Source organism: Hylobates moloch, unplaced genomic scaffold, assembly GCF_009828535.3.
Source record: "Hylobates moloch isolate HMO894 unplaced genomic scaffold, HMol_V3 SCAFFOLD_3, whole genome shotgun sequence".
NCBI lineage: Eukaryota > Metazoa > Chordata > Mammalia > Primates > Hylobatidae > Hylobates > Hylobates moloch.
The window spans coordinates 86,895,684-86,921,760 of record NW_026652278.1 but is presented as its reverse complement, the minus strand read 5'-3'; the positions used below and the strand labels follow the sequence as shown (position 1 = coordinate 86,921,760).

The following is a 26,077-nucleotide window of genomic DNA, read 5'->3' as shown; positions in this document are numbered from 1 at the left end:
CCTGCACTGACCAACGCCCTCTGCATCCTGCAGGACACCGTGGTGGCCACGCTGCGTGTCTTCGATGCAGACGTGGTACCTGCATCAGGGGAGCTGGTGAGACGGTACACAAGCACGCTGCTCCCCGGGGACACCTGGGCCCAGCAGACCTTCCGGGTGGAGCACTGGCCCAACGAGACCTCGGTCCAGGCCAACGGCAGCTTCGTGCGGGCGACCGTACATGACTATAGTAAGAGGGGCTGGTGGCATGGCCTGGCTAGGCCCCCAGGAAATGAGGTGCTCGCTCTTCATGGGCAAGCAGCACCCTACACACATGCACACCTGGCATGGCCCTCTGTGGCCCAAGCCACTTCCCCTCCACCCTCTGCCCAGCACTTCCTGTGTCTCTGCCAGGCCTGCCCTCCAGCCACCAGCAGGGCTTTCACCATGGGTCCTCTCTCCCTGAGCTGCTCCATGGCCGACCCTGGCAGGGCCCCACCACACCCCCCTGCTGACCTCACCAGGGCTCACCACCGACTGCAAACACACATGTCACCTGAGGCTTTCCTCCAGCCCCTGGCACTCCATCATTGCCCCTAAGGCATCCCAAATGCTTATGGATTATTGCTCCAGCCTCAGCAGCTCTCTGCTAAACAGGCTGGTGCACAGAAGCAGCCCCGAGCCGGGTCAGGGCTTCTGAGCCCATTGTCCTGCCTGACTGCTGACATGCCACCATGCTCACCTGCTTTCAGGGGACCTTTCAGCAGCTGCCTTGCTTCCTGCCTCCCTCCCCCACCTCCTGCTGATTTCTCCTGGGATCGCCTTCCAAATAAACCACCTGCATTTGGGGTCTGTGTCTGGTGGAACCCCAGGCCATGGGTCCTTCGCCCCTTTCTGCCTGGCCTGGTCCTGTTCATTCCTCAGTCCTCCCCACCTCACCAAGCCTATGGAGGCCCCACCTGTCAGAGGGGAGACAGCCTCCTTGCCCTGGCACTGAATACCCTGTGTGCCAGAGTGCCCCTCCCATCATTGTTTCCACCACATGAGAACCACAGCGGCAGCACGCGGCAGGTACAGGGACGGCATGACTTCCAGGGCTTGGCCTGCGGGGTCATTGGGTCTGCTGGAGGTTCCTGCAGTGGAGGGGAGTTCTGCCATGCTCTGGGGGAGATGTCTGGAGGGCTCTAGTGTGTTCTTCCCAGGGCCTTGGTAATGTAGACCTTTAACCCCCCATGTCTCACACACACACACACACACACACACACACACACACACACCTGTTACCCAGAAAACGAAACTCTGTAAAACATTTTAAAGAGGTTTATTTTGAGCCAAGATGAGTGACCACAGCCTGGAGAAAACACAAACCCAAGAAGCCTTGAGTAAGTGGTCCCCAGGTCCAAGGTGGTGGAGTTACAGTTTGCTTTTATACATTTTAGGGAGACAGGAGTTACAAGCAAGGACATAAATCAACACATGGAAGGTATACATTGGTTTGGCCCCAAAATGCAGGGTATCTTAAAGCAGGGGCTTACAGGTTAGAGGTAGATGCAGAGATTCTTTAATTTACAGTTGGTTGAAAGAGTTAAGCTTTGCCTAAAGACTTCAGGTCAGTACAAAGGAATGTTAAGGAGGCCTGCTATGTGTCGCCTGATGCTATACAGGGTCAGGATGGGAAGTAAACCGCGTTATACCTGGGTAATTTAAAAAAAAAAAAAAAAGGTTTTTAACAAGATTTTATGGGCCAGGCATAGTGACTCATGCCTGTAATCCCAGCACTTTAGGGAGACCGAGGCAGGTGGCTTGTTTGAGTCCAGGAGTTCGAGACCAGCCTAGGCAACGTGGTGAAACCCTGTCTCTACAAAAAAAAAAATACGAAAAATTAGCCAGGCGTGGTGGCACACATCTGGATTCCAGGAACCTGGGAGGCCGAGGTGGGAGGATGGCTGGAGCCTGGGAGGTCAAGGCTGCAATGAGATGCAACAGAGCAAGACTCTGTCTCAAAAAAGAAAACCAATGTTGTGGTTTGTAGGGTGTTACTTAACCCTTGCCTGGCATGGCCTTAGGTCCTGTTTATAATTTGGTATCTTACTGCCACAAAGAGTCTGTTCTGCCAGTCTTATGATCTCTGCTTTAATGTTAATGCCTGTCAGTTGTGTCCAAACTCCAGAAGGAAGAGGGCCTAATAAGGCAAGTCCACCCTGCCTTCCTGTCATGGCCCAGAATTCCATTTTTAAGGTTTTTCTGGTGTCCCCTTGGCCAAGAGGGGATCTATTCAGTTGGTCTGGGGACTTAAGATTTTAGTTTTAGTTTACAACTCTATACACAAACACCCCATACACACAGGCACAAATACCCTATGCACAGACACCACACACATGCATACTACACACTTACACATACCACACACACGCATACCACAAAAGCATATCATACACACAGACACCCCATACAATGCGTGCACATGCATACACACACAGGCTGCCTCAAATTGAGAAGGGTTCCCTGGACTTTCAGTTCAGCAAATCCCAACATTTGAACATTGGTGCCAACTTAGGACCAGCCCCAGGCCTGTCGCATGGCACTGTACATGTGAGAGTATGTGTTTGCACCAGTGTGTGTGCAGGGCTGTGTCTGGGAAGACGTGTGCTACACATGAGGGAACAGCCAGAGCAGCTCAGTGGTCATTGTTGTGCCCCTACCTGTAGGGCTGGTTCTCAACCGGAACCTCTCCATCTCGGAGAACCGCACCATGCAGCTGGCCGTGCTAGTCAATGACTCGGACTTCCAGGGCCCAGGAGCGGGCGTCCTCTTGCTCCACTTCAACGTGTCGGTGCTGCCGGTCAGCCTGCACCTGCCCAGTACCTACTCCCTCTCCGTGAGCAGGAGGGCTCGCCGATTTGCCCAGGTGAGCCCATACCTATTGCCTGTCTGGGGAAGATTGAAGGGCCAAGGGACATGGGGGCACAGGGAGGCAGGTGACACTGCCTCTTGGCCCAACCAGCACAGAGTAGACTGGGTGGAGTCCTGAGCCCAGGGCCAGGAGGTACAGCTGGGTGCGCAGAAGAGGCCTGGGAGAGCTCACAGTGAGCAGGGCTGGGGGCTCCTTGGGCCTCTCTTTTTTTCCCCTTTCCATTCTTGGTATCTTTAAAATGTGTTTTCAAAAATGCAAGAGCAATGCTGGGTAAATCTACATATGGTGACTTGGAAGAATCTTCCTGGTGGATTAGTGAGAGTGGCTTGCAGAGATGTTGGTCCCACGTGACTCCCTTTGTGCAAAAGCAGATCTTCCCTGACAGGGATCTGCAAGTGTGCAGAGATCACAGTGCTGTCCACAGTGGTGCCCTCAGGGAGAGGCTGGAAACGCTTCCACTTTTTACTTTTTGTAACTAGGTTTGCTAGAAAGCATATATTTATATTTGTCTTTGGAAAATAATGATTAGAAATAGAAGAAATAAAAGTAATAAATATTCATGAAAGAAGATGAGGCATGGGGCGTGATCCCTTCTGCCCATAGGCGGCAGTGTTGCACATCATGGCGTTCTTTCTGGGATGTTTCTCGTAAGCACTTATTAAGTTGACTTGAAACTGCAGCACGCATGTTTTCACATGCCGCTCTCCCTCGCAGAGCAGCCCGTGGCGCCTCCTCTTCAGGGGCCATCTGCCAGTTCTTTCGGGTGGTTCTGTGCCCCCATCAGCTCCTGGCAGCCACCCGTGTCCAGCCCACGAGGGAGCCCACCCTTGGACATATCCAAGCTCCCCGACCACCCCCTTGGCCTTTAATGGGAGAGGGATCAGAGACGGAGGGGCGACAAGGCAGAGGGCCCCGAGGGGTCTCACAGGCGGTGGGGCAAGAGCAGGCATTGCTGAAGTTGGGTCACCTCCCCTCTGTCAGGCTCAGGAGCAACGGGGCCTGAATCCCAGTCCAGCCTCAGCCTCACTGTGGTCTCACCCTTCTCCCCAGTTTGTAAAGCTGTGAATTAGGGACAGGAACCCTGGACTATTTTGAGAGTCACGTGAGAATTTGGAAGTGGGCTTTGTAGGGGAAAGTGAGGAGGCCCAGGAGGCTGGTTTTCGCTGTGGTCACGTGTGGGCCTGGGAGAGCCCAGCCCTGCTCTGGCCCTCCCCCATCTCACCATCTGTGGAACTTTTGGTTTCAAGCAACTGCAAGAGTTGCCAAGAGGTTGAAAGAATTCAGCTGCCTGACTCCAGGACCTGGCATCCCCAGGAGAGGCCCCTCTTTCCCAGGGGCTCTAGTCAAAGTCCCAGAGCCTGGCATCCCCAGGAGAAGAGGCCCCTCTTTCCCAGAGGCTCCGGTCAAAGTCCCAGGGAGGCCCCCTTGGTCCTGCATGGGCTGGGGCAACCATGCTCCCGAGTCTTGCGGCTGGGGTTCAGTGCTCTGACCAGGGGACACCAGGGCAGGGTGGACCTCTAAACCCTGTGCACTGAGGGAGGAGCGAGGGGTCCCCAGAGCACTGCTGGGGCAGCTGGGAGCAGCCAGGGAGGAGCCTGGGAGAAGCCTGGGAGACATTCCGGCAGCCTTGGTGTCTGAGTGAGGGAGTAAAGGGTTGAGTCAGGGCCTGTCTGGGGATTTTCCTGCCACCAAACTGAACCTCCTTGAGGCCCTGGGTTGCCTTGACGTCCAGCTCCCAGGAATAGGGGCAACTCGTAACATGTGGCCTGAATGGAGCTGGGCAGGGCAGGGCCGGGGCAAGTGGGTGGGTATGCAGGCTCTGAGGGGATGGAGGACAGGGTGCTCATGGGGGGCTGCTGTCTCCAGGCCCAGTTGGGGGCGTTCCCGGACTTAGGCTATGTGGGAACCTCTACCCTCAGGCTATTGCAGGCCGGTCCAGCTGCCTGGCTAAGGTGTTCCCCTGTGCCCCCCTAGATCGGGAAAGTCTGTGTGGAAAACTGCCAGGCGTTCAGTGGCATCAACGTCCAGTATGAGCTGCATTCCTCTGGCGCCAACTGCAGCATGCTAGGGGTGGTCACCTCAGCTGAGGACACCTCGGGGATCCTGTTTGTGAATGACACCAAGGCCCTGCGGCGGCCCAAGTGTGCCGAACTTCACTACATGGTGGTGGCCACCGACCAGCAGACCTCCAGGCAGGCCCAGGCCCAGCTGCTTGTAATGGTGGAGGGGTCATGTGAGTGCCTGCTCCAGGGAGGGATGGGTTGGGGGCCTGGGGGCTTCCGGAGCCTGGGCCTCCTGCCCTTTGAGAAAAACAGCTGCAAGGCTTAGCTGGGGAGTGGGGAAGGCATGGACCAGCTGCACCCTGAGTGACCCAGCAGTAAATGGTTGCCCCTTCCAGATAACATATAGGACTTTCGTTAAATTTGAATTTGGGGTAAACAACAAGCAATTTTTTGGTATAGGTGTGTTCCGTGCAACCTTTGCAGCTTCTCGAAAGACACACCTCCAGGTCCATCCATGCCCTCTTAGGAACATGCTGACACAGCTGCCATTCATGCCATTCGTTGTGTATCTGAAATGCAGGTCCCACAGGGCATCCTGGGTGTCGTTGGCCAAATCTGGCTGCCCTCACATCCTTCCTCCTGTACTTACCCCAGCCCAGGTGACCCCTGCTTTGTGACCATGATGTCCTGTGCCCTGCCCTGTGCCCTGTGCTCCTGGCACTGTCTTTGCTGCCCTGGGTCTGTCACTCCGGTCCTCTTGGGCTCCATCCGTGGGGCAACTCAGCTGGTGCTGTTCCCTGTCCTTGGGCACTAGCTGGATGCTGGGCCCAGGCCAGCCCCCTGTGACCTTGCTTGTCTGCCACCTGCAGATGTGGCTGAGGAGGCGGGCTGCCCCCTGTCCTGTGCAGTCAGCAAGAGACGGCCGGAGTGTGAGGAGTGTGGCGGCCTGGGCTCCCCAACAGGCAGGTGTGAGTGGAGGCAAGGAGATGGCAAAGGTAGGCCCTGGAAACGCCTGAGGGAGGCCTGCGGGGGCAACGGCACCGGTGCAAACGGGGTCCTGGGGCCCTGCCAGCCTGGGGTAGCTCTCCCTGCTCCAGGTCTGCTTCTGGCACCTCATCCCCCATGTGGATCTCGATGCCAGCATAGCGGGCAGCAGTGCAGGGCTGGGGAGGGGGCTTGTGAGTACAGTGAATGGTCCCTAGGCCGGATTCACTCTGGACTTGGGAAGGTCTGAACAAAAGTTGGGATGTGCTGGGGACAGAATGGCCTTTTCTGGGAGGTCCTCGGCCAGGGGATGTGGTGTGGGCAGGGGACTCATTGTCTGCATCAGCCAGAGGCCAGCCTGGGTATGCCCACCACCATGCGGGGCCCTCACCATGCAGCCCTGAAAGGGTCCCGGCCTCTTTGCTGTAAGGGCCACCTGTGTGAGGAACCCCCCATACCTCCTCTCCCATAAGCCATGGCTCCCCAGGATGCTTCCGCTGGCAAGGCTCTGTATGTGGTGTTTCCCTACTCAGGCCTCCGATTGCTTCTCCCTAGAGGGGCAGGATCTGCCTAGGAGGTGGTGGGGGTGTGTAGCGGGGCTCCCACATGGGTGACAGCCTGCTGTGTGTCCTGTGCAGGGATCACCAGGAACTTCTCCACCTGCTCTCCCAGCACCAAGACCTGCCCCGATGGCCACTGCGATGTTGTGGAGACCCAAGACATCAACATTTGCCCTCAGGACTGCCTCCGTAAGCAGGGTTTAATCAGGGCATGGGAACAGGTAGGAGACAGTAGGGGAAACCTGGATCCCACAGGCACTTCAGCCAGAGTTGCCAGGGCTGTCAGTTTTATGCATCAAGCTGAGCCTCCTGTGCATTTCAGCGTCCCCTAGCCATGGGGAGGGAGGGAGCAGGTGGGGTCAGGGACAGAGGGAAGGCAGGGACCCACAGACTGTCCAGGCCCCTGCTGAGGTCCCAGAAGTCGGCACACACAGATTTCAGAAGCAGAGAATGGTCAGTAGGGACACTGACAGGGAAAGTGCGGCCCTGAGCCAGACGAGGGACACTGCAATGTGCAGGTCAGGCCACCAGGCTCCAGTTTTGGAGGTAGAGTCCTTTGTTCAGATGAAATGTTAGGAGGGGGCCTGGCTTCACCCATGGCTTCAGAAAGGCACTGTGACCGAGCCCTGCCCAGCTGAGCCAAGCTGCTGGGCCCCTGGCCTCCCTGGGCCTATGCTTGTGACACCAGTTGGGGAGGGGGCTCTTTGGGACACTGCCCTCGAAATATGGGGGCCTGGGGTGGTCAGGTGCCCCAGGAGGCTGAGTGGGCTACGTCTGCCCTCAGGGGGCAGCATTGTCGGGGGGCACGAGCCCGGGGAGCCCCGGGGAATTAAAGCTGGCTATGGCACCTGCAACTGCTTCCCTGAGGAGGAGAAGTGCTTCTGCGAGCCCGAAGACATCCAGGGTGAGTGGGCGGCGGCCGGGACCACCACCACCTCCCAGCCCCATGGAGGTCTCAACAGCACATCTGAGGTCCCAACAAGGGAGGAAATTGCTGAGAGGCAAGTGGGCCCCATGAAACTTCCCTCCCTCCCTCTAGGCCTCTGTTACTCCACCCAGGAGAGGGGCCAGGGCTCCTATAAAGTGTCTTCTGGCCATAAGTTCTATGATGGACAGGCCAGAAAGGCAGTTCTTCCACCAAACAACTTGTCAGCCTGACAAGTCACTGTCCCTGTGACCATGCAGCTGGGACCCACCCAGGAACACATTTCAAGGTCAGCAGGTATGGTGGGTGGCACAGCCACACTGACTACACTCAGGGGTGCTGTTCTGCCTGAGCACAGGGACACGTTTGTGTCATTGAGTTTTCCGGTGTTATATAGCCCTACGTCCCCAGCCGCTTAGCATTTTCATAAAGAAAATGCCAAAGACATTTGGAACAGAGGAAAATTTTGACCTCCCCTGCCAGCCCTCCAGTGCCAGCTGGTGTGGTGAGCATAGCCTCTGCTGTGTGACCTTGGCAGGCTGCTCAGCTTCTCTGAGCCTCGGTCTCCATCTGTAAGAGGGCAATAGTGTTCTAGTAGGGGGCAGTAAATGGCAGTACCCATGCCCGATGGGGTGTTCTCAGGCCTTCCCACACCTCCACGGCCACTTCCCCGCTGGCGCAGACACGGCGGGCTAGAGAGCCATGAGGCAGAGCATGCGCAGCCTGTACCCAGTGGTGCCGAGCCTCACATCGCCCCCACCCACAGATCCACTGTGCGACGAGCTGTGCCGCACGGTGATCGCGGCCGCCGTCCTCTTCTCCTTCATCGTCTCGGTGCTGCTATCTGCCTTCTGCATCCACCGCTACCACAAGTTTGCCCACAAGCCACCCATCCCCTCAGCTGAGATGACCTTCCGGAGGCCCGCCCAGGCCTTCCCGGTCAGCTACTCCTCTTCCGGCGCCCGCCGGCCCTCGCTCGACTCCATGGAGAACCAGGTCTCCGTGGATGCCTTCAAGATCCCGGTGAGGGTCCCCGCGGGGCAGGGAAGATCCCCTGCCCTCCCTAGCTGCCTTCCAGGGAGGGAGGCCAGCTGGGGAGATGGAGGCCATCCCGTGAGGAGCTGCCAACGCTGGGCAGACGAGGCCCGTGTTCTGCCCCCATTTCCATAGGGCGCTGTGTGGGGACAGTCTGTGGGGTGGGACTATGATGAGGTGCTGTTCCCATCCAGGTGAGAGGCAGTGGTCAGGGTCGCAGCATCGGGCAGGGGAGCAGCAGTGTGGATGGAGGGGCACTGAAGTCAGAGGGGGGTGCCTCTCTAGGGAGCCTGACCTGCAGGTCTGCATGTGCTACTCAGAGCCTCCAGGCTGTACTGAGTATCCTGGAGCCTCCTTGTCCCGGCCAGGCCTGCTGTGTGGTGCCTCTGCCGTCTTCTGGTGGTGGCCTGCCCCTTCAGTGTCCCTACTAGCACTGTCCAGGGCGCTGGAAGCTAAGCCCAGTTCTGGGAGGAACAGAGGCTCAGAGCCAAGGGTGTGAGTGAACGGTGAGCCACGCAGCTTATGGTGGCGTGAATAGCTCCTCGGCAGGAGCCTCCAGGGAGGAAGCTAAGCACCCAGTGGCCACAGGGCCCTGGCACTTCCCATCTCAGGCTGGGAGGTGGCCTGGGATTCCCGGGAGGGGCCACATCCCACAGTGCAGCTCAGCCTGAGGCCTCGTCTCTGGAGCCTCCATTCAGGCAACACCCAGCCCTCGGTAAGGGTGTGGGCCAAGGAGGCCTTCCCAGATGTGGCCACTGCTGCTTCCCCACCAGCTTTCCTAGTTGGTGGTCCCCATCCTGGCCTGGCTGCAGCTTAGCCTCATGGCAGGGCTCTAGGATGAGCCACGAGAGTCCTTCATAAACCCAGCAGGTTTGTGTGAGGCTGCCCAGGGAGGCCACACTGGCCTGGGCTGCTGCTGGCAGAGACCACCACCCTAACCCCAGTCAGCTCCAGAGTCACACTCATCAGCACCAGGTCTTGGACCCGTGACTCATCCTCAATATTTGAGAGGATCAGGTTGATGTCGCCCTCATGTGCTTACTGCAGTCTCTGGAGTGTGGTAAACGGGTTTCCAGTGCCAGCTGTGGGGGTGACAGCGCAGGGAAGCCATGGCAATGTCAACACTGACCTTGACTGTGGGTTCCCAGGGAACGTGGGGCCAGACCAGGACAGCCCAGAAGCAGGAGACCTGGGGTGATGGATGCCCAGAGCTGGCACATCAGGGGAGGGTTCCTGGATCGTGGCAGGCTTTGGCCTCCCTGGTCAGAGTTCAAGTACTGGGGGCCAGGGTGGGGGTCTGGGAAGGCATCCAGAGCAGTCCCAAGTGGGCCCAATGTGTGGATAGAACTTTGGTGGGAGGGCAGGGTGGTGGTGCCAGCAGGCAGGGTGAGCGGGTGCGTGAGGGCCCGTGGCAGTCCTGGAGGAGCAGTGCTTCCACACTTTGAGGCGGAACATGGTGGCGCCTTTCTTTGCAGGGGTGGCTATGTAGAGAAGTTCCCCTGGACACTTCCACTGTAGCCGGAGGTCCTAGTCTGGGCCTGGTGCTCATTTAGTCCTGGGGCAGGGGTCAGGGGAGACAGTAGAGCAGGAACCAGAGAGGGTAGGATTACTGAGTCCAAGCCATGCTGTGACCACACCTGTCATGTAGCAGCTCTCGGGCCTGGCTGTGGGGTCCTGCCCTGGGCAGAGACAGGCAGCATTGCCACTGGCTCAGATGACAGCTGGTTCTCTGCACATTGGAACTTGTCCATGGGGCCTCCTTTAAGGGTCTTGCCTTCTTCCTCCCCTGTCATCCTCTCACTTTTCTCCCCTCTTCTCCCCCTTCCCTCATTTCCAACATAGGAGGATCCAAAGTGGGAATTCCCTCGGAAGAACTTGGTTCTTGGAAAAACTCTAGGAGAAGGCGAATTTGGAAAAGTGGTCAAGGCAACAGCCTTCCGTCTGAAAGGCAGAGCAGGGTACACCACGGTGGCCGTGAAGATGCTGAAAGGTACCTGCCAGGCACAGGCACAGTGCCCCTGAGGGAGTCTCCAGGGCGGGGGGTGGGTGAGGCCCCTCCTGACCAGCAGGGGACCCTGAAGAGCCCGCATTGCTGATCTAGAGCGGCTGCAGTTGGGGGACCCCTACCATGGGCCACTTGGGCCTAGAGAAGCAGAACGAGGACTTTGCTCTCCCTGGAAGGCTCTAGAGGTGCTGCTGTGCCAGTGCCACTGAAGATCTAAGCTTTAAACATTTAAAAAGCCCTTTGATTTTGAGCTGACAGCTGTCTTCACTCCAGTCTGCCCCATTTATTCCTCTCAGCCCAGTGTCTCCTGGGGTCCTGGTGAAGAGACCACCAGTAAGGACTGGCCCTCAATCTCAAGAGACCCCCATGGGCCTGTCTCACCTGCATGCCCAGTCATGCCACAAGTTTGGCTCTCAATGGGCACATGCACGTACCCACACAGGCATGCGACTGCACTGAGTGGCCCCCTCTTCTGTGTCCAGGCCCCAGGTCTGTGGACAGCCAGGCTGAATGGTGGTGAGGGAGAGTGGTTGGTGTACACAACAATTATTTGCAGTAGTCGGGGGCTGCACAGCACAGGGTGCTTCCAGATGCCTACCCAGCCCCTCAGACTGGGTTCACCTCCAAGCCAGTAAAACCCCGGACTCTCCAGGGGCACAGGGAGACCCTTGGATTTCCATTGCAGCCGTGCACAGCCCCAGGCTGCCCACACCTGGTCCAAGGGGTCCTGGGGCCCCAACTCCCAACTGTCCTCTCCCTTCCAGACAACCCTTCAGGGCAGAGGAGGTGGCACGGCACAGCCGGGCAGTGGGACAGCTGACCTGGGAGGGATGGCTTAGCCACGTGTTCTGACTCTTGGAATACCTTCAGGCCCAGGCACCTGCTGGGCATTCCAGCACAGCTCTGGCCACCATCGGGACGTGTGTGCTGGGCAGGTGATCCCTGTGGTGCCTCGTTCTCTTTCCATCATGCCTCTACAGTTAGACTCTCTGGGGAGTCATTCTGTTCATTAAGAATAAGCCAGAATGTCAGGTGTGCAGTGCACTGGTAACACTGCTTTATCTCAGGTGCTAATGGGGGTCTTCTTGGTAACTAACGGAGTGTGAGCTGCTGACGTGTGTGTGATGGATAGATCAGCAGCACGGGAGATGCCTGGGCTCCAGGCTGGCCATCTCAGACGGGAGCAGGAAATGGGGAGCCTGGTCGCGGTGTGTGGACCTCTTTCATAGCTCTCCACCTTCTCCAGGGCCTCTCCCCACAAGTGGGTGTGTGGGTACCCCTCACCTTTCCAGAAGGATTAATGCGGGGAATTTCTGTGGACCACTGTCTTCTAAAGACAACGACTACAGGAACATAATGCCACATACACAGGCCAAGCCCTGGGACACTCTGAGGAAAGATCCGGCATGTGTGGATGCTGGCTCCCCAGGGCGCTTCTTCCTCAGGGCAGATGAGGCCCCTGTCCACTGACCCCAAAGGCTGGGAGAAGCCTTAAGCAGCATCGTCTTTGCAGGCCTCTCTGTCTGAACTTGGGCAAGGTGATGCGGGTCCATCCTGACCCGGTATGGTCATGGAAGGGGCTTCCAGGAGGGATCGTTTGCAACCTGCTCTGTGCTGCATTTCAGAGAACGCCTCCCCGAGTGAGCTGCGAGACCTGCTGTCAGAGTTCAACCTCCTGAAGCAGGTCAACCACCCACATGTCATCAAATTGTATGGGGCCTGCAGCCAGGATGGTAAGGCCAGCTGCAGGGTGAGGTGGGCAACCACTGCACCCAGGCTGGGGGCTCCATACAGCCCTGTTCTCCCTCTTTCTCCCTTTCCCGACTGCTCCTGCCCTGTTTCCTGTTCTCCCTCTTTCTGGAAGCCTGGCTCAGGCCCCAGCCTGGAGCTTGTGTCTAGCTGAGTCCACGGGCTTGAGTGGTCACTTTCCATCAGAGGGGCCCCATGCTAGCGGCACTCCCTGGGCCCACAGGGCTACTCAGAGGTCTCTGGTATGACATTGCCATGTGTCCTCACCCAGTTCGTGGCTGGGCCCACGGGGCAGGGAGCTCTAGGGATGGACAGTGCATCCCGGGTACTAGGGTACCCTGGGTACCACAGGGCACTAGGTGTGCTGTGACCTCAGGTGACCCCAGCCCCGCCCTGCATGGCAGGAGCATTGTCACCATTTCTCAGATAAAGACCCAGGAGACCAGCCTGGTTTGTTGGTTTTACAAACCACCGTGCTGCTCAGGGGCTTCCCAGCATGCGTGTGCGGGTGTGTGCGAGAGGAATAGGGAAACACCGGGAGCACGCAGCAGGCACTCTCGTCGGCACCAGTAGAGTTGGAGGCTGGGCCTGGGGCCGGACAGGCGGGAACAGGGAGCAGGCTGCATGCAGAGCCTAGCGCCAGGCAGGAACCCTTGCATCTGCGCAGGCCTCTGCCTCCATCAGCACCCCAGCCTGCACTGGGGCAGGACCCAGGAGGCAAAAAGGCATGGAGTCCTAGCATCAGGGAGGGGTGCCTCCCAGGGCAGTGTCGCCTGCCTCAGGCACCTCGAGAAGGAGGCGCCCACACGAGCAGCAGGAGGCAGAGAGCAAGTGGTTCAAGAGAGAGCTGAGACTTCGAGGTCTCCGCTCTCCACAGAGCTGCAGCGGTGCTGCCTGAGGCAGGGCTGTGTCGCCCCCTTACTCATTGGGTGGCCGGGCCTGGGGGCCCTGCGGCCTCCCACCCTGGTTCCTGGAAGACCGGAGCTGCCTGACCTGCGCGCCCAGGGCCCCTTCTCTCTGCCCTCAGGCCCGCTCCTCCTCATCGTGGAGTACGCCAAATACGGCTCCCTGAGGGGCTTCCTACGCGAAAGCCGCAAAGTGGGGCCTGGCTACCTGGGCAGCGGAGGCAGCCGCAACTCCAGCTCCCTGGACCACCCAGATGAGCGGGCCCTCACCATGGGCGACCTCATCTCATTTGCCTGGCAGATCTCACGGGGGATGCAGTATCTGGCCGAGATGAAGGTGCGTGCATATGGCTCTGCACCCAGCCAGCCCCGGCCAGGCCACAACCTGACCCACCACGCCCCTGCCACCCACATGCTGGCCTGCCACGCCCCCACCATGCCACGCTCTAGCCCACCACGCTTCTGCCACCCACACCCTGGCCTGCCACTCCCCCACCATGCCACACTCTAGCCCACCACACCCCTGCCATGGCTTGCCACACCATGGCTCACCATGCCCCTGCCATGCCACACCCCCAGCCCAGGTCTCACCAGGCCGCTATCCGGGCCACACACCACCCCTCCGCTGGTCACACCAGGCTGAGCCAGTGACCGCTGCTGCCTGGCCATGGCCTGAGGACTCCTGCTATTTTTCCTCGCAGCTCGTTCATCGGGACTTGGCAGCCAGAAACATCCTGGTAGCTGAGGGGCGGAAGATGAAGATTTCGGATTTCGGCTTGTCCCGAGATGTTTATGAAGAGGATTCCTACGTGAAGAGGAGCAAGGTGCCCAGTCCCGGGGATGAGACGGGGCTCCCAGGGATCCCAGGTGCACCACAGGGCAGGCAGTGCCCTTGGGACGCCTAGGAAAGATACCGAACATTAGTGGAGCTCTAAGCTTTTTATAGCCGTCACCCCAAATCTTTCTGACCCTGGGTCCCCAAGGACCCAATTAGAACTCCGCTGAGCCTCTGCCATGTCCTTCTCCTCCAGGGCCTCCAGGGCACCCCTCCCCTGCAGCACACTGACCCGAGGCCCTTGCCGCACTTTTCAGAGGCCACCTCATGCTGCGGAACTAACAGTCCTCTTCTGCAGAATAAAGATCACCGTTCTGATGTGACCTTAGCTCTTTTCTCAGAGAAGGGTGGGATGAAATTAGCAGGATCGTCCTTCTTTGCAAAAAGGAATGAACTGCTTTACAAGTGAGGCTTCTCCTGCACAGGGGCCTTGGACGCTGGGCTGGGTGAGTTTAGAGGCATAGGAACCCCCTGGACAGGATCCAGCAACGCAGCCCAGCTTTGTCCAAGTCTATGAAACAGGTAGTGGGCACCCTTGGGGACACCTGGTTCCCTACCATGGTCCTAGTCCCGGGACAACTGCCTTGGCCCTCTTAGTTTTTCTGCCCATGTCAGCCCCTCTCCTGCAGCCTCGCAGTGGCAGCCCAGGCAGGGCAAGTTCAGGGAGGGCTGCTCAAAGGCCATGCCGCCCAGACGTTCAGAGCAGACTCTGCTCAAAAAAGAAGAAAGAAGAAGAAGAAGAAGAGGAGGAGGAGGAGGGGGGGAGGAGGAGGAGGAGGAAGAGGAGGAGAAAAAGGAGGAGGAGGAGGAGGAGAAGGAGGAGAAGAAGAAGAAGAAGAAGAAGAAGAAGAAGAAGAAGAAGAAGAAGAAGAAGAAAAGAAGAAGAAGAAGAAGAGGAGGAGGAAGAAGAAAAACACAAAAGGCAACTTCTATGATTCAGCTTTGCTCTGAGGGGTCTGGAGAAGCCATTTGTGTTGCCAGGGGTTGTGAGCTGTTCTGTTTCTTCTGGGGTTTCCCTTGTGACAGCAGATCTCAGAACTGCTGTGGGGGAAGTGGTAGGGGCTGGCCCCTGCCCTGTGGAGGGTGTGGACAGAGCCTTCCTGTTGATGCACTGGTCCTCCAGGGAGAGAAGCTGAAGGCATTCCTATACAAGGCGTGCAGGCTGCACTGTCACACACTGCTGCCAAGACAGCCACACTGCACTAAGGACATAAATCCCTAATGTGTTTAAGTAAAAGAAGTGACAGTAATGTTGTGTTACAACCCAAGGCACACATTTTAAAAATGGACTTGCACCTTCAGGCTTGTGTGTGGAGAAGCTGTTTCTCAAGTCACCCTGGAAAGGATTTGTTAGGTCAGACCCCAGCACTGATGAGGGATGTAGGGGGCTGGGGGCACTCATTCAGAGATACTAAAAGCACCCTGCAATACAATAAGAGAGAAAAAACAGCCTCCCCCAAGGCACACAGACAAATCCCTTCCCTCAAGGCTCCTTCAGTGTGGTAGCTGCTGGCAAAGTGCCCAACATGGAAACGCTAGATGTTGGTTTCCCAAACACATTGGCCCTCAGAACCCCAGGAGAGATCTTGCTGGGGGAGTTCCAGGCCCATGCATAGGGAAGCACTGCTCTGCACCACCAGCAGGCCTGTGGCATGTGACAAGCTGGCCCTGTGTGGCTGTGGGCGGGCAACTGACTCTCGCCAGCATCTCAGCAATCCCCAGGAGGTTCAGGCTGGAGCTCCAGCCCCTTCAAAGCTGTGTGTGGCCAGCTCTGTGCCCAGGAGTGTCTACAGCACTCCTCTGGTTACTGAAAGCTCAGGGATAGGGCCTGGCCTTCTCCTTCACCCCTCGTTCTTAGAGAGTTAGAGTAACTTCAATGTCTTTCTTCCATCCCCTCTTTAGGGTCGGATTCCAGTTAAATGGATGGCAATTGAGTCCCTTTTTGATCATATCTACACCACCCAAAGTGATGTGTAAGTGTGAGTGTTGCTCTTTTGGGGTGGGGGTTACAGAAACACCCTTATACGTGTAGTGGGGCCATGACGCCCGTCCATGCAGCTTGGCCAGGGAATTGCACTGGCCCTGAGCACCTGTCTGCAGTGCCAGCCCTCCGCAATGACCCCCTCACTGAGGGGCCTTCATGATGTATTCATGAGGAAAATGGCTGGGCCAGGCCGGGCTGCAGTTCTGAAAGCTCCGGTGGAGCATGAGAGCAGAGCAGGGGGCCAGTAACCCAGCCTCCCCCGCCCTTGCCAGCCCCATGCCTCCCTCTGGGTCCCTTGGTGACTCACAGGCCCAGCCCAGCAGTTACCCTCCTGTGGTCCTGAGTAGGGCTTTGGGCTCAGGCAGAGCACCCAGTGACTTGCCCCCACCTGCAAATGGAGCTTGGGGACTCCACCTGAAGATGGCCTTGTGTGAGTTTATAGATTTGTGTGCCCCAAACTGCTCAAAGGTGGAAGCCAAAATCTCATTCTTCCAGGTCCAATGACAAGAGCTGATCACTTTTAAAACACAGGATTCTTGCCTCTAAAGTGTTCTACAGTCAGCAGAGGTGTGATGTGCATCTCTTTTTTTGAGGGGGGAGGGGATAGGGTCTCACTCTGTCACCCAGGTTGGAGTGCAGTGGCGCAATCCTTGCTCACTGCAACCTCCACCTCCTGGGTTCAAGCGATTCCTGTGCCTCAGCCTCCTGAGTAGCTGGGATTACAGGCACGCGCCACCTCGCCTGGCTCATTTTTTTGTGTTTTTTAGTAGGGACAGGGTTTCACCATGTTGGTCACACTGGTCTTGAATCCTGACCTCAAATGATCCGCCTACCTCAGCCTCCCAAAGTGCTGGGATTACAGGCGTGAGCCACCACACCTGGCCAACGTGTGCATCTTAAATACTGTGGGCTGTGAATAAGCAATTGGACAACAGCTTTCTGATTACATAAGCTGACTGTAGGCTAGTTGGAAAAGGCAGAGAAAAGCCTAAAGAAGAGACTGAATGTCACTGGACCACACTGCCCAGTGACCTCTGGCTGCCCTCTGGTGTGCTCTGTGATGTGCACGTGTATACTTTTTATTGCCCTAACTGGGCTCATGCGATGCTGTTTTGTGATACGATTTTGTTCCCATTGCAAAGCAAGTTTCCTTCACAGTTAAAATGTTTTCCTATAGCTTTTTTTCCTTCTAAGATTTTATGAAACTTTCCAAGCACATAGAAATGGTAAAAGAACTATACAAGGCACTCTGAGTCTGGTGGTCTGCATTCTCACCCCTTTAAGTGTGAGAATCTTAAGAATGATTAAGATTAATTCATGACATTAATTAATTAACGTCTCATTAATTCATGACATTAATTAATTAATGTCTCATTAATTCATTAATCATGAATTCATCTTAAGCTTCATGTGTCCCTCGTGGGTGTGGCTGCTCTGATGGGAGTGGCTTGGGCAGGGACTTCAGCTTCATGGAGTAGGGGCCAGGCAGGCAGGCAGCCCTTCCCCACCTTCATGCTACATCCATCTGAGCAGCCAGACCCAGGCTGACATCTGTGAGCATCTGTGCTTGGAGCCGACAGGGTCAGCAGGTGCTTGGTGGTGGGGGTGGATATCTGGGCCCCCCAGAGGGTGCTGTGAGGGCCAGATGGAGCCACTCGCTGGTCCTCTCACTCTCTGCAGATGGTCTTTTGGTGTCCTGCTGTGGGAGATCGTGACCCTAGGGGGAAACCCCTATCCTGGGATTCCTCCTGAGCGGCTCTTCAACCTTCTGAAGACCGGCCACCGGATGGAGAGGCCAGACAACTGCAGCGAGGAGATGTGAGCAGGGACCGGCTTTGGCCCAGCCTCACTTGGGAAGGGAGGGGACACCTGTGTGCATTCCCTCCCCATCCAGAGCAGCCCCAGGAGAAACCAGGAGAAGTAGGGGGTGGGGAGTGGGCAGGGCAGAGGTTAGAGAGCCATCCTTGGGTGTGGCAGTAGATGCTGGGGGTCCTACCCCACTGAGGGCTGGTGGGCTTCCTAGAGGGTCTTATAAAAATGAGCGAGAGCAGAGACTGGTGCAATACAAGCTCGAGGGCTGAGAGCTGTCCCAGCAGGACACTTGGGGAGGAGCTGGTAATTCCAGATGGCCCAGGGGGCACATGTTAAGGGGTGCCTGAGTGGAGGTGCAGAGCGAGGCAGGGGTAGCCTGGGCTGCAACATGAGAGGTTGAAGCCTTTACACTCTCGGGGGAGATGGTCTTAGAAACCAGGCTGAGAACAGATGAGAAAGGGCTGCCCAGAGGCAGAGATGCATGGTACATGCATTCCACAGAGTGTGCACACTGCTGGGGCGTGGAGGGGTCATGCTGGGCCAAGAAGCCAGGTACCGCCTCCCTGGGCCCCCAGCTGGTGGCCAGCTGGAGCGCTGTGGTCTGCCTGGGCACCCAGGCAAGCAAGGACGGTGCAGGACAGACGTGTGATTGCCAAAGGTTCTTGTTTGTCTGTCTCCACACCTAAAAGCCCTCAATCAATTCATCCTTCTTGAGAGTTTTAAGGACTGGCACTTCTCACTTAGCTGCCAGAGCAGGCATAGTATCCAGTGAGCTGTTTACCAGTGTCTTTGCAAGGGAAGTAAAAATGAATCTCCCTTGGAGGGAAGGGAAGCCTGTAGGATTCTGGACCACAGCTCTGGGAGACCTGAGCACAGTGGCCCACGGGCTGGGATCCTGCAGACAGGCCATGCCCCAGTCCCACGAGGCTCAGAGATGTCAGCAATGAAGAAATAGCTTTGGGGTTGGAGACAGAGCACACTGGGCCCAGGGTGCAGGGCAGGGTGCGGTGGCTGTGGTGGGCTGTCCTTCTGAGACCTGGCCCTGCTTGGATCATATTGGCCTGTCTGCTCTTCCCACCAGGTACCGCCTGATGCTGCAATGCTGGAAGCAGGAGCCAGACAAAAGGCCAGTGTTTGCGGACATCAGCAAAGACCTGGAGAAGATGATGGTTAAGAGCAGAGTGAGTGCCTGGGGTCAATTCCCACAAGCTGAAAGTGGCATGGGGAGACTCCAGTCTCACCCCAGGGCAGTAGTTTTAGCCCTCAGAGTTCCCAGTGCAGGGCCACAGTGGAATTGTGCAGAGAGAGACAGTCATGCTCTCCCCTGTGTGCAGACAGCAGATTGAACCCTTCTCAGGCCAGGCCGCTTGGGCTTCTTTTCAAGTCATGAAGAAACCAAGATTCTTGACATTTAGGAAGAGCTCTCTACAGACAGGCATGGGAGGAAAATATTCCAAAGCCAAAAAAATAGTTTTCCATAATGGAAAATGAGAAAGTTGAGTTAAAGCAAGTGCCCAAAATTCAGATGCCCAGAGGGGAGTCCGGCTCGGGGAGGGCAGTGAGTAAGGAGCAGTGGAGACTGTGGCAAACAGCCAGCCCCCTCCAAAGGGTTCCTTGCTGGAGTACCTGTGGCCTGCAGAAAAAGGAGCCAGGAATGGGCCACGTCTTCTGAATTTTACGAGGTTTATGTTGTCTCCCAGTTTTTATTGTTAACAATTCATTTAAATTTCCCAGAGCCGAACGTAGGCCAAACAAACCATATTGGGGGGTGGCCAGAGTCAGCGTGTGTGCCTGGAAGTACAGTTTGTGAGGTCTATACATTTTCAACCAGTATTCATCAGGCAGCTGATAAGACCCATACTGTGTCTCAGAGGCCAGGAATGCAAAGAAACAAGACCAGCACAGCCCTGCCCTCACAGGGTTTACACACAGGCCTTGTCTTAACATTGGCACATTTACTGAGTTGTCACTTCTTCAGACTTGGATAGTGGGATGCAGGACGTAGGACCCCGTAGGAGAACTTCACATCACTGTCTCGCTTGGATGAAAACTCCAAGTCCTGAGAATGCAGGGTTGTTCAAAACAGAAGTGATCACTGGTGCTGGCCTTCCTAGAACAGTGCTGAGAAACAGCCAGGAAAACCCTGGGCCCCTCTGCACATTCAAGCTAGGCATTGAAAGGAGCAGATGCCAGTGGCCCCTCGTGCTGGGGAGCCCGTGCCTGTAGCAGGGTCCTGTGCACCCTGACAGTGCTGTCAGATTTCAGAACTCAGCCCTGACATGACATTCTAGATGGCAGGGGTCCTTGGGGAAAGCTGGAAAACATCCTGCAGGCTGGGGCTGCGTCCTGGCATGTGGCTGCAGTGGGCTCCCCCAGAGCCCAAGGGTTTGTCAGCGGGCTGGTTCCCTGCTGCCCGTCTCCAGGTTGGGCCAGGGGCAGCTGGATGAGGTGTCCCCCAGGGCTGCCCTCCAGGCCCTGGAGATAAGACGCTGAGGGAGCACATTTCTGTCCCCAGGGAGGTGACTTTCAAAGGGGAAGGGACAGAATAGACAACACCCAGGGGAGCGATGGGGACCTCAGAGCAGGACCAGGCAAGCCAGGAGTCCTGGGAATCAGCGCAGCCTGGCCCTGGTCTCTTGGAGAGGCCAGGAGATTGGTGCCAGGTGGAGACACAGCCAGAGCCTCTGCCCTGGGGGTGGCGGGGGGCCTGAGTTGTGTCTAGTCGTGGCGCATGGCTTGGAGTGACTGGCCATCTCTTTCTTCCAGGACTACTTGGACCTTGCGGCGTCCACGCCGTCTGACTCCCTGCTTTATGATGACGGCCTCTCAGAGGAGGAGACACCGCTGGTGGACTGTAATAATGCCCCCCTCCCTCGAGCCCTCCCTTCCACATGGATTGAAAACAAACTCTATGGTAGAATTTCCCATGCATTTACTAGATTCTAGCACCGCTGTCCCCTCTGCACTATCCTTCCTCTCTGTGATGCTTTTTAAAAATGTTTCTGGTCTGAACAAAACCAAAGTCTGCTCTGAACCTTTTTATTTGTAAATGTCTGACTTTGCATCCAGTTTACATTTAGGCATTTTTGCAACTATGTTTTTCTAAAAGGATGTGAAAATAAGTGTAATTACCACACTGCCCAGCGACTTAGGATGGTAGAGGAAAAAACAGATCAGGGCGGAACTCTCAGGTGAGACCAAGAACAGGCTGAATAAGGCATTTCTGGGGTGGGAATCAAGTCATAGTACTTCTACTTTAACTAAGTGGATAAATTTACAAATCTGGGGAGGTATTCAGTTGAGAAAGGAGCCGCCAGCACCACTCAGCCTGCACTGGGAGCACAGCCAGGTTCTCCCAGACCCCTCCTGGGCGGGCGAGTGCCTCTCAGAGGCCACCTGGGACTGGCGAGCAGCCACTGGCCAAGCCTCAGCCCCATTCCCAGCCGCATGTCCTCCATCAGGGGCAGCAAGGTTGCAGGAGCTGGCCGGCCCTGGGAGGACGCACCCCCACTGCTGTTTTCACATCCTTTGCCTTACCCACCTTCAGGACGGTTGTCACTTATGAAGTCAGTGCTAAAGCTGGAACAGTTGCTTTTTGAAAGAACGTAGTCTGTGGTGCTGTGGTCTTGCAATGGACAGTAAATATGGTTCTTGCCAAAACTCCTTCTTTTGTCTTCGATTAAATACTTGAAATTTTTTTCTGTTTCCTAACTTCATCATTGATTGTTTGAAATCTTGGAGTTTCAAGCATTTTTTCAAGCTGAGACGGTTCCTTTTGCATGCCTCCTGACTCACTGACTCCTCACTGGCTTTGTGTCTAGTGCCACACTCCATTTGTGCTGACGATGCTATGAGGCTTGCCCGCGTGCGCCCTCGATTTGGAAGGTCCTCTTCTCCGTTGTAGGCTCAGACAACAGACGAGTGCCTCCTTTATGTTAGAGAATGTTTTGTAGAACGTTCCCACTGCAGTAAGCCATTGAGTGCAGCAGTGTGCTGTTGCCCTACACTGCCTTAGAAAAAGAGTTAAGCAGTTTGACAAATATACATCAGATTTGAGAGTCTCAAGCTCATAAAAGTCAAAATTGGTAGTGTCTGTTAAGTTACATTTACCAAGAGAGCACATGATATTTCCCCTAACTATAACAGTGTTTTTGGAAACCTGGAGCACAAAACCATTAATATAATTGGCATAGAAACTACGAGTTTGGTTTGAACATCAAAGGGAGTTTTGCCAAGGCCTTACTGTCTGCACTTGAAGTTTTGGTTCTTCAGTGCAGAACAAATGATCTGTTTTCATTTTTAGGCATGTCAGACCCGAACTGGCCTGGAGAGAGTCCTGTACCACTCACGAGAGCTGATGGCACTAACACTGGGTTTCCAAGATATGCAAATGATAGTGTATATGCTAACTGGATGCTTTCACCCTCAGCGGCAAAATTAATGGACACGTTTGATAGTTAACATTTCTTTGTAAAAGGTAATGGACTCACAAGGGGAAGAAACATGCTGAGAATGGAAAGTCTACCGGCCCTTTCTTTGTGAACGTCACATTGGCCGAGCCATGTTCAGTTCCCAGGTGGCAGACTCGTTTTTGGTAGTTTGTTTTAACTTCCAAGGTGGTTTTACTTCTGATAGCCGGTGATTTTCCCTCCTAGCAGACATGCCACACCGGGTAAGAGCTCTGAGTCTTAGTGGTTAAGCATTCCTTTCTCTTCAGTGCCCAGCAGCACCCAGTGTTGGTCTGTGTCCATCAGTGACCGCCAACATTCTGTGTTCACACGTGTGGATCCACCACTTACTACCTGGTGTATGAAATTGGACCTGAACTGTTGGATTTTTCTAGTTGCGGCCAAACAAGGCAAAAAAATTTAAACATGAAGCACACACACAAAAAAGGCAGTAGGAAAAACGCTGGCCCAGGTGACCTGTCCTTATTCAGAATGAGAGTCTGGGGGGATCCTGGGGGTAGTGTCAATGCCCCTCCAGGGCTGGAGGGGAAGAGGGGACCCGAGGATGGGCCTGGGCTCAGTATTCGAGATCTTGAGAATGATTTTTTTAAATCATGCAACCTTTCCTTAGGAAGACATTTGGTTTTCATCATGATTAAGATGATTCCTAGATTTAGCACAATGGAGAGATTCGATGCCATCTTTACTATGTGGATGGTGGTATCAGGGAAGAGGGCTCACAAGACACATTTGTCCCCTGGGCCCACCACATCTTCCTCATGTGTTCGGTACTGAGCAACCACTACCCCTGATGAGAACAGTATGAAGAAAGGGGGCTGTTGGAGTCCCAGAAATGCTGACAGCAGAGGCTTTGCTGCTATGAATCCCACCTGCCACCAGCCTGCAGCACACCCCACAGCCAAGTAGAGGGGAAAGCAGTGGCTCATCTTACCTGTTAGGAGCAGGTAGGGCTTGTACTCACTTTAATTTGAATCTTATCAAATTTGATTAATTTGAATCTTATCAAAGGGACAGGCTAGCTAGCTGTGTTAGAAGTAGCAATGACAATGACCAAGGACTGCTACACCTCTGATTACAATTCTGATATGAAAAAGATAGTGTTTGGCTCTTATAGAGCCTGTGTGAAAGGCCCATGGATCAGCTCTTCCTGTATTTGTAATTTAACGCTGCTACAAGACGTTTCTGTTTCTTAGATTCTGACCATGACTCATAAGCTTCTTGTCATTCTTCATTGCTTGTTTGTGGTCACAGATGCACAACGCTCCTCCAGTCTTGTGGGGGCAGCTTTTGGGAAGTCTCAGCAGCTCTTCTGGCTGTGTTGTCAGCACTGTAACTTCGCAGAAAAGAGTCGGATTACCAAAACACTGCCTGCTCTTCAGACTTAAAGCACTGATAGGACTTAAAATAGTCTCATTCAAATACTGTATTTTATATAGGCATTTCACAAAAACAGCAAAATTATGGCATTTTGTGAGGCCAAGGCTTGGATGCGTGTGTAATAGAGCCTTATGGTGTGTGTGCACACACCCAGAGGGAGAGTTTGAAAAATGCTTATTGGACACGTAACCTGGCTCTAATTTGAGCTGTTTTTCAGATACACTGTGATAAGTTCTTTTACAAATATTTATAGACATGGTAAACTTTTGGTTTTCAGATATGCTTAATGATAGTCTTACTAAATGCAGAAATAAGAATAAACTCTCTCAAATTATTAAAAATGCCTACACAGTAAGTGTGAATTGCTGCAACAGGTTTGTTCTCAGGAGGGTAAGAATTCCAGGTCTAAACAGCTGACCCAGTGATGGGGAATTTATCCTTGACCAATTTATCCTTGACCAATAACCTAATTGTCTATTCCTGAGTTATAAAAGTCCCCATCCTTATTAGCTCTACTGGAATTTTCATACACGTATATGCAGAAGTTACTAAGTATTAAGTATTACTGAGTATTAAGTAGTAATCTGTCAGTTATTAAAATTTGTAAAATCTATTTATGAAAGGTCATTAAATCAGACCGTGTTCCTTTTTTTGTAATCAAGGTGACTAAGAAAATCAGTTGTGTAAATAAAATCATGTATCATAAAATGTGTAAACTTTTTTTTCTTTTTAACATTCTAGTTGGAAACAACAGATTTCTGATTTTGTAGTTTCCAAACAATATTTAAAACATCACAAAGAATTCTATCACGATAACCACTGAGGCATCAATAGTGGTCGAGGACTAGGGGCTACGGTGACATCGCTGGTTTATCTGGTACATTTGCATGTGAATAGACACATTGATAGAAACTGAAAAACTCAGCTAACTCCACTGTTCAAGGAATCCCTTCCTTAAAGGTGTCCATCCCTAGAACAAAGCAGCAGCCAGTGTCAAGTTTAGGTCTTCACAGTTCTCTAGTAATTTGCTTGTTGCTGATCTTTTGAAGTTGGCCTTAGAGCTGTGGGAGACAGAATATAAAATGCCGAGTCCTGAGGACAGCCATTAGAAGTGTGAGGGAAAATGCTGTCCTGAACCACCATGAAGCCTGACACACTCACTGCTTCTGTTTATGTCTACCCCGAGGAATTCTCTGGGCTTCTCATGCCGGGCTTGGAGCTGGTGGGTCAGTGGGCAAACGGGAGTTGTTGTCAACATCAGTCTCATCTGCGATTGCATTGTGTCAGATGCCAGGGGCCTGTGTCACACGCATACACGTGTGTACACGTGGGCCTTTGCATGCCTCATCAGGTGGTGTACACGCAGGCCTTTGCACGCCTCACCCAGTGCCCGCCCCAGGCCCACGAGGCCCCACCTCCCAGCCGTGGGTGCCTGTGTCTGCTCACGGCTTCCTCCTTCAACCTGGACGACAGGGGCTGGAAGTGAACATAATCTCCAGAGCCAGCTGTTTGCTGTAGCCTTTACCTCTGAAAGTAGAAATCTACGCCAAGAAAAGTTAATACTAAAAGCCACCCCAATGTAGACTCTACATTAGGACTATTTGTGTGTGTATGTTTGCTGTTTTATTTTCCCCTAAAAACACATTTTCTGCCAACCTTCACGAAGGGTTTCTTCCCACCATAAGGCCAGCTTATGTGGGCAGAAATCTAGTTGAATGTGCCTGAGAACAGAGCTTGAACAAATACTTCATATACAAAAGAAATTTTGAAGGGAAAGCATAATTTCTAACATAAAGAAAGCCTCTCCCACAGGCAGGCGGAGCAGTTAGCGGTGCCTCTCCCTGCCTGGGGTGCGTTCACACATAGTGTCTGGCACACCTTGTTTTACTGCTCTTTGCTTTATTGCGTTTTTCACAAATTGAAGTTTTGTGGCAATGCTGAGTCATCAAGAAAGTCTATCAGGGCCATTCTTCCAACAGCCCACACTCACTTCATGTCTCTCTATCAGTACTGTTAAGCAATAAAGTATCTTTAAACCAAGGTACGTACGTTGTTTTTTAGACATAGTGCTGTCACACACTTAACAGACTCCAGTACAGTGTGAGTGTAACTTTTATATGCACTGGGAAACCAAGAGACTTGTGTGGCTCACTTATTTGGGATCTTCAATCTTCGCTTTACTGGGGTGGTCTGGAACAGTATCTCTGAGGTTCACCTGTGTTTAGTGGTCCTCACAACTGGGGGTTGGTTCTAGGAAGTCCTAGGGAATCCTAACCTCTGTGGCCCTGAAAAAGGTGGAAAGGTGGGTCTGCAAGGTGCATGCAGCAGTGTGCGTGGCCCCTCGCATCTTCCAAGTGAAGATGCTCCAGGTGCATGTCCTAGGCTTGTGCACCTGCAGGGAAAGCACCCGCTCTGCCAGGGCTGCCTGCTGTGGCCCTGTCCCTTCTCCATGGCAGCAGCCTTGACCAAAACTGTGTAGAGTCTCCCACTCTTCAGGGCGCTGGGACTCAGGAAGGATCGTCTTAGCTGAGGTCATAAGAA

The 26,077-nt window shown here is 54.4% G+C and overlaps 1 protein-coding gene across 5 annotated transcripts in view; it reads left to right on the top strand.

Annotated features, from left to right (window-relative positions):
- Nucleotides 1-26,077, top strand: part of RET (ret proto-oncogene) — a 55,110-nt gene extending 29,033 nt beyond the window's left edge. For 2 of the 5 annotated variants that reach the window (XM_058436519.1, XM_032142993.2), the window contains 17 exons: nt 34-229; nt 2,688-2,887; nt 4,868-5,126; nt 5,766-5,891; nt 6,519-6,629; nt 7,225-7,344; nt 8,132-8,388; nt 10,243-10,390; nt 12,031-12,138; nt 13,182-13,396; nt 13,761-13,883; nt 15,797-15,867; nt 17,559-17,696; nt 18,772-18,871; nt 20,457-20,604; nt 21,994-22,167; nt 23,411-26,077. In XM_058436519.1, the coding sequence (XP_058292502.1) occupies nt 34-229; nt 2,688-2,887; nt 4,868-5,126; nt 5,766-5,891; nt 6,519-6,629; nt 7,225-7,344; nt 8,132-8,388; nt 10,243-10,390; nt 12,031-12,138; nt 13,182-13,396; nt 13,761-13,883; nt 15,797-15,867; nt 17,559-17,696; nt 18,772-18,871; nt 20,457-20,604; nt 21,994-22,151 (2,478 nt within the window). In that variant the 3' untranslated portion in view covers nt 22,152-22,167; nt 23,411-26,077. Of the gene's footprint in view, nt 1-33; nt 230-2,687; nt 2,888-4,867; nt 5,127-5,765; nt 5,892-6,518; nt 6,630-7,224; nt 7,345-8,131; nt 8,389-10,242; nt 10,391-12,030; nt 12,139-13,181; nt 13,397-13,760; nt 13,884-15,796; nt 15,868-17,558; nt 17,697-18,771; nt 18,872-20,456; nt 20,605-21,993 lie in introns of all 5 variants that reach the window. The other 3 variants (XM_032143000.2, XM_032142979.2, XR_004246040.2) reach the window with 2 other exon arrangements.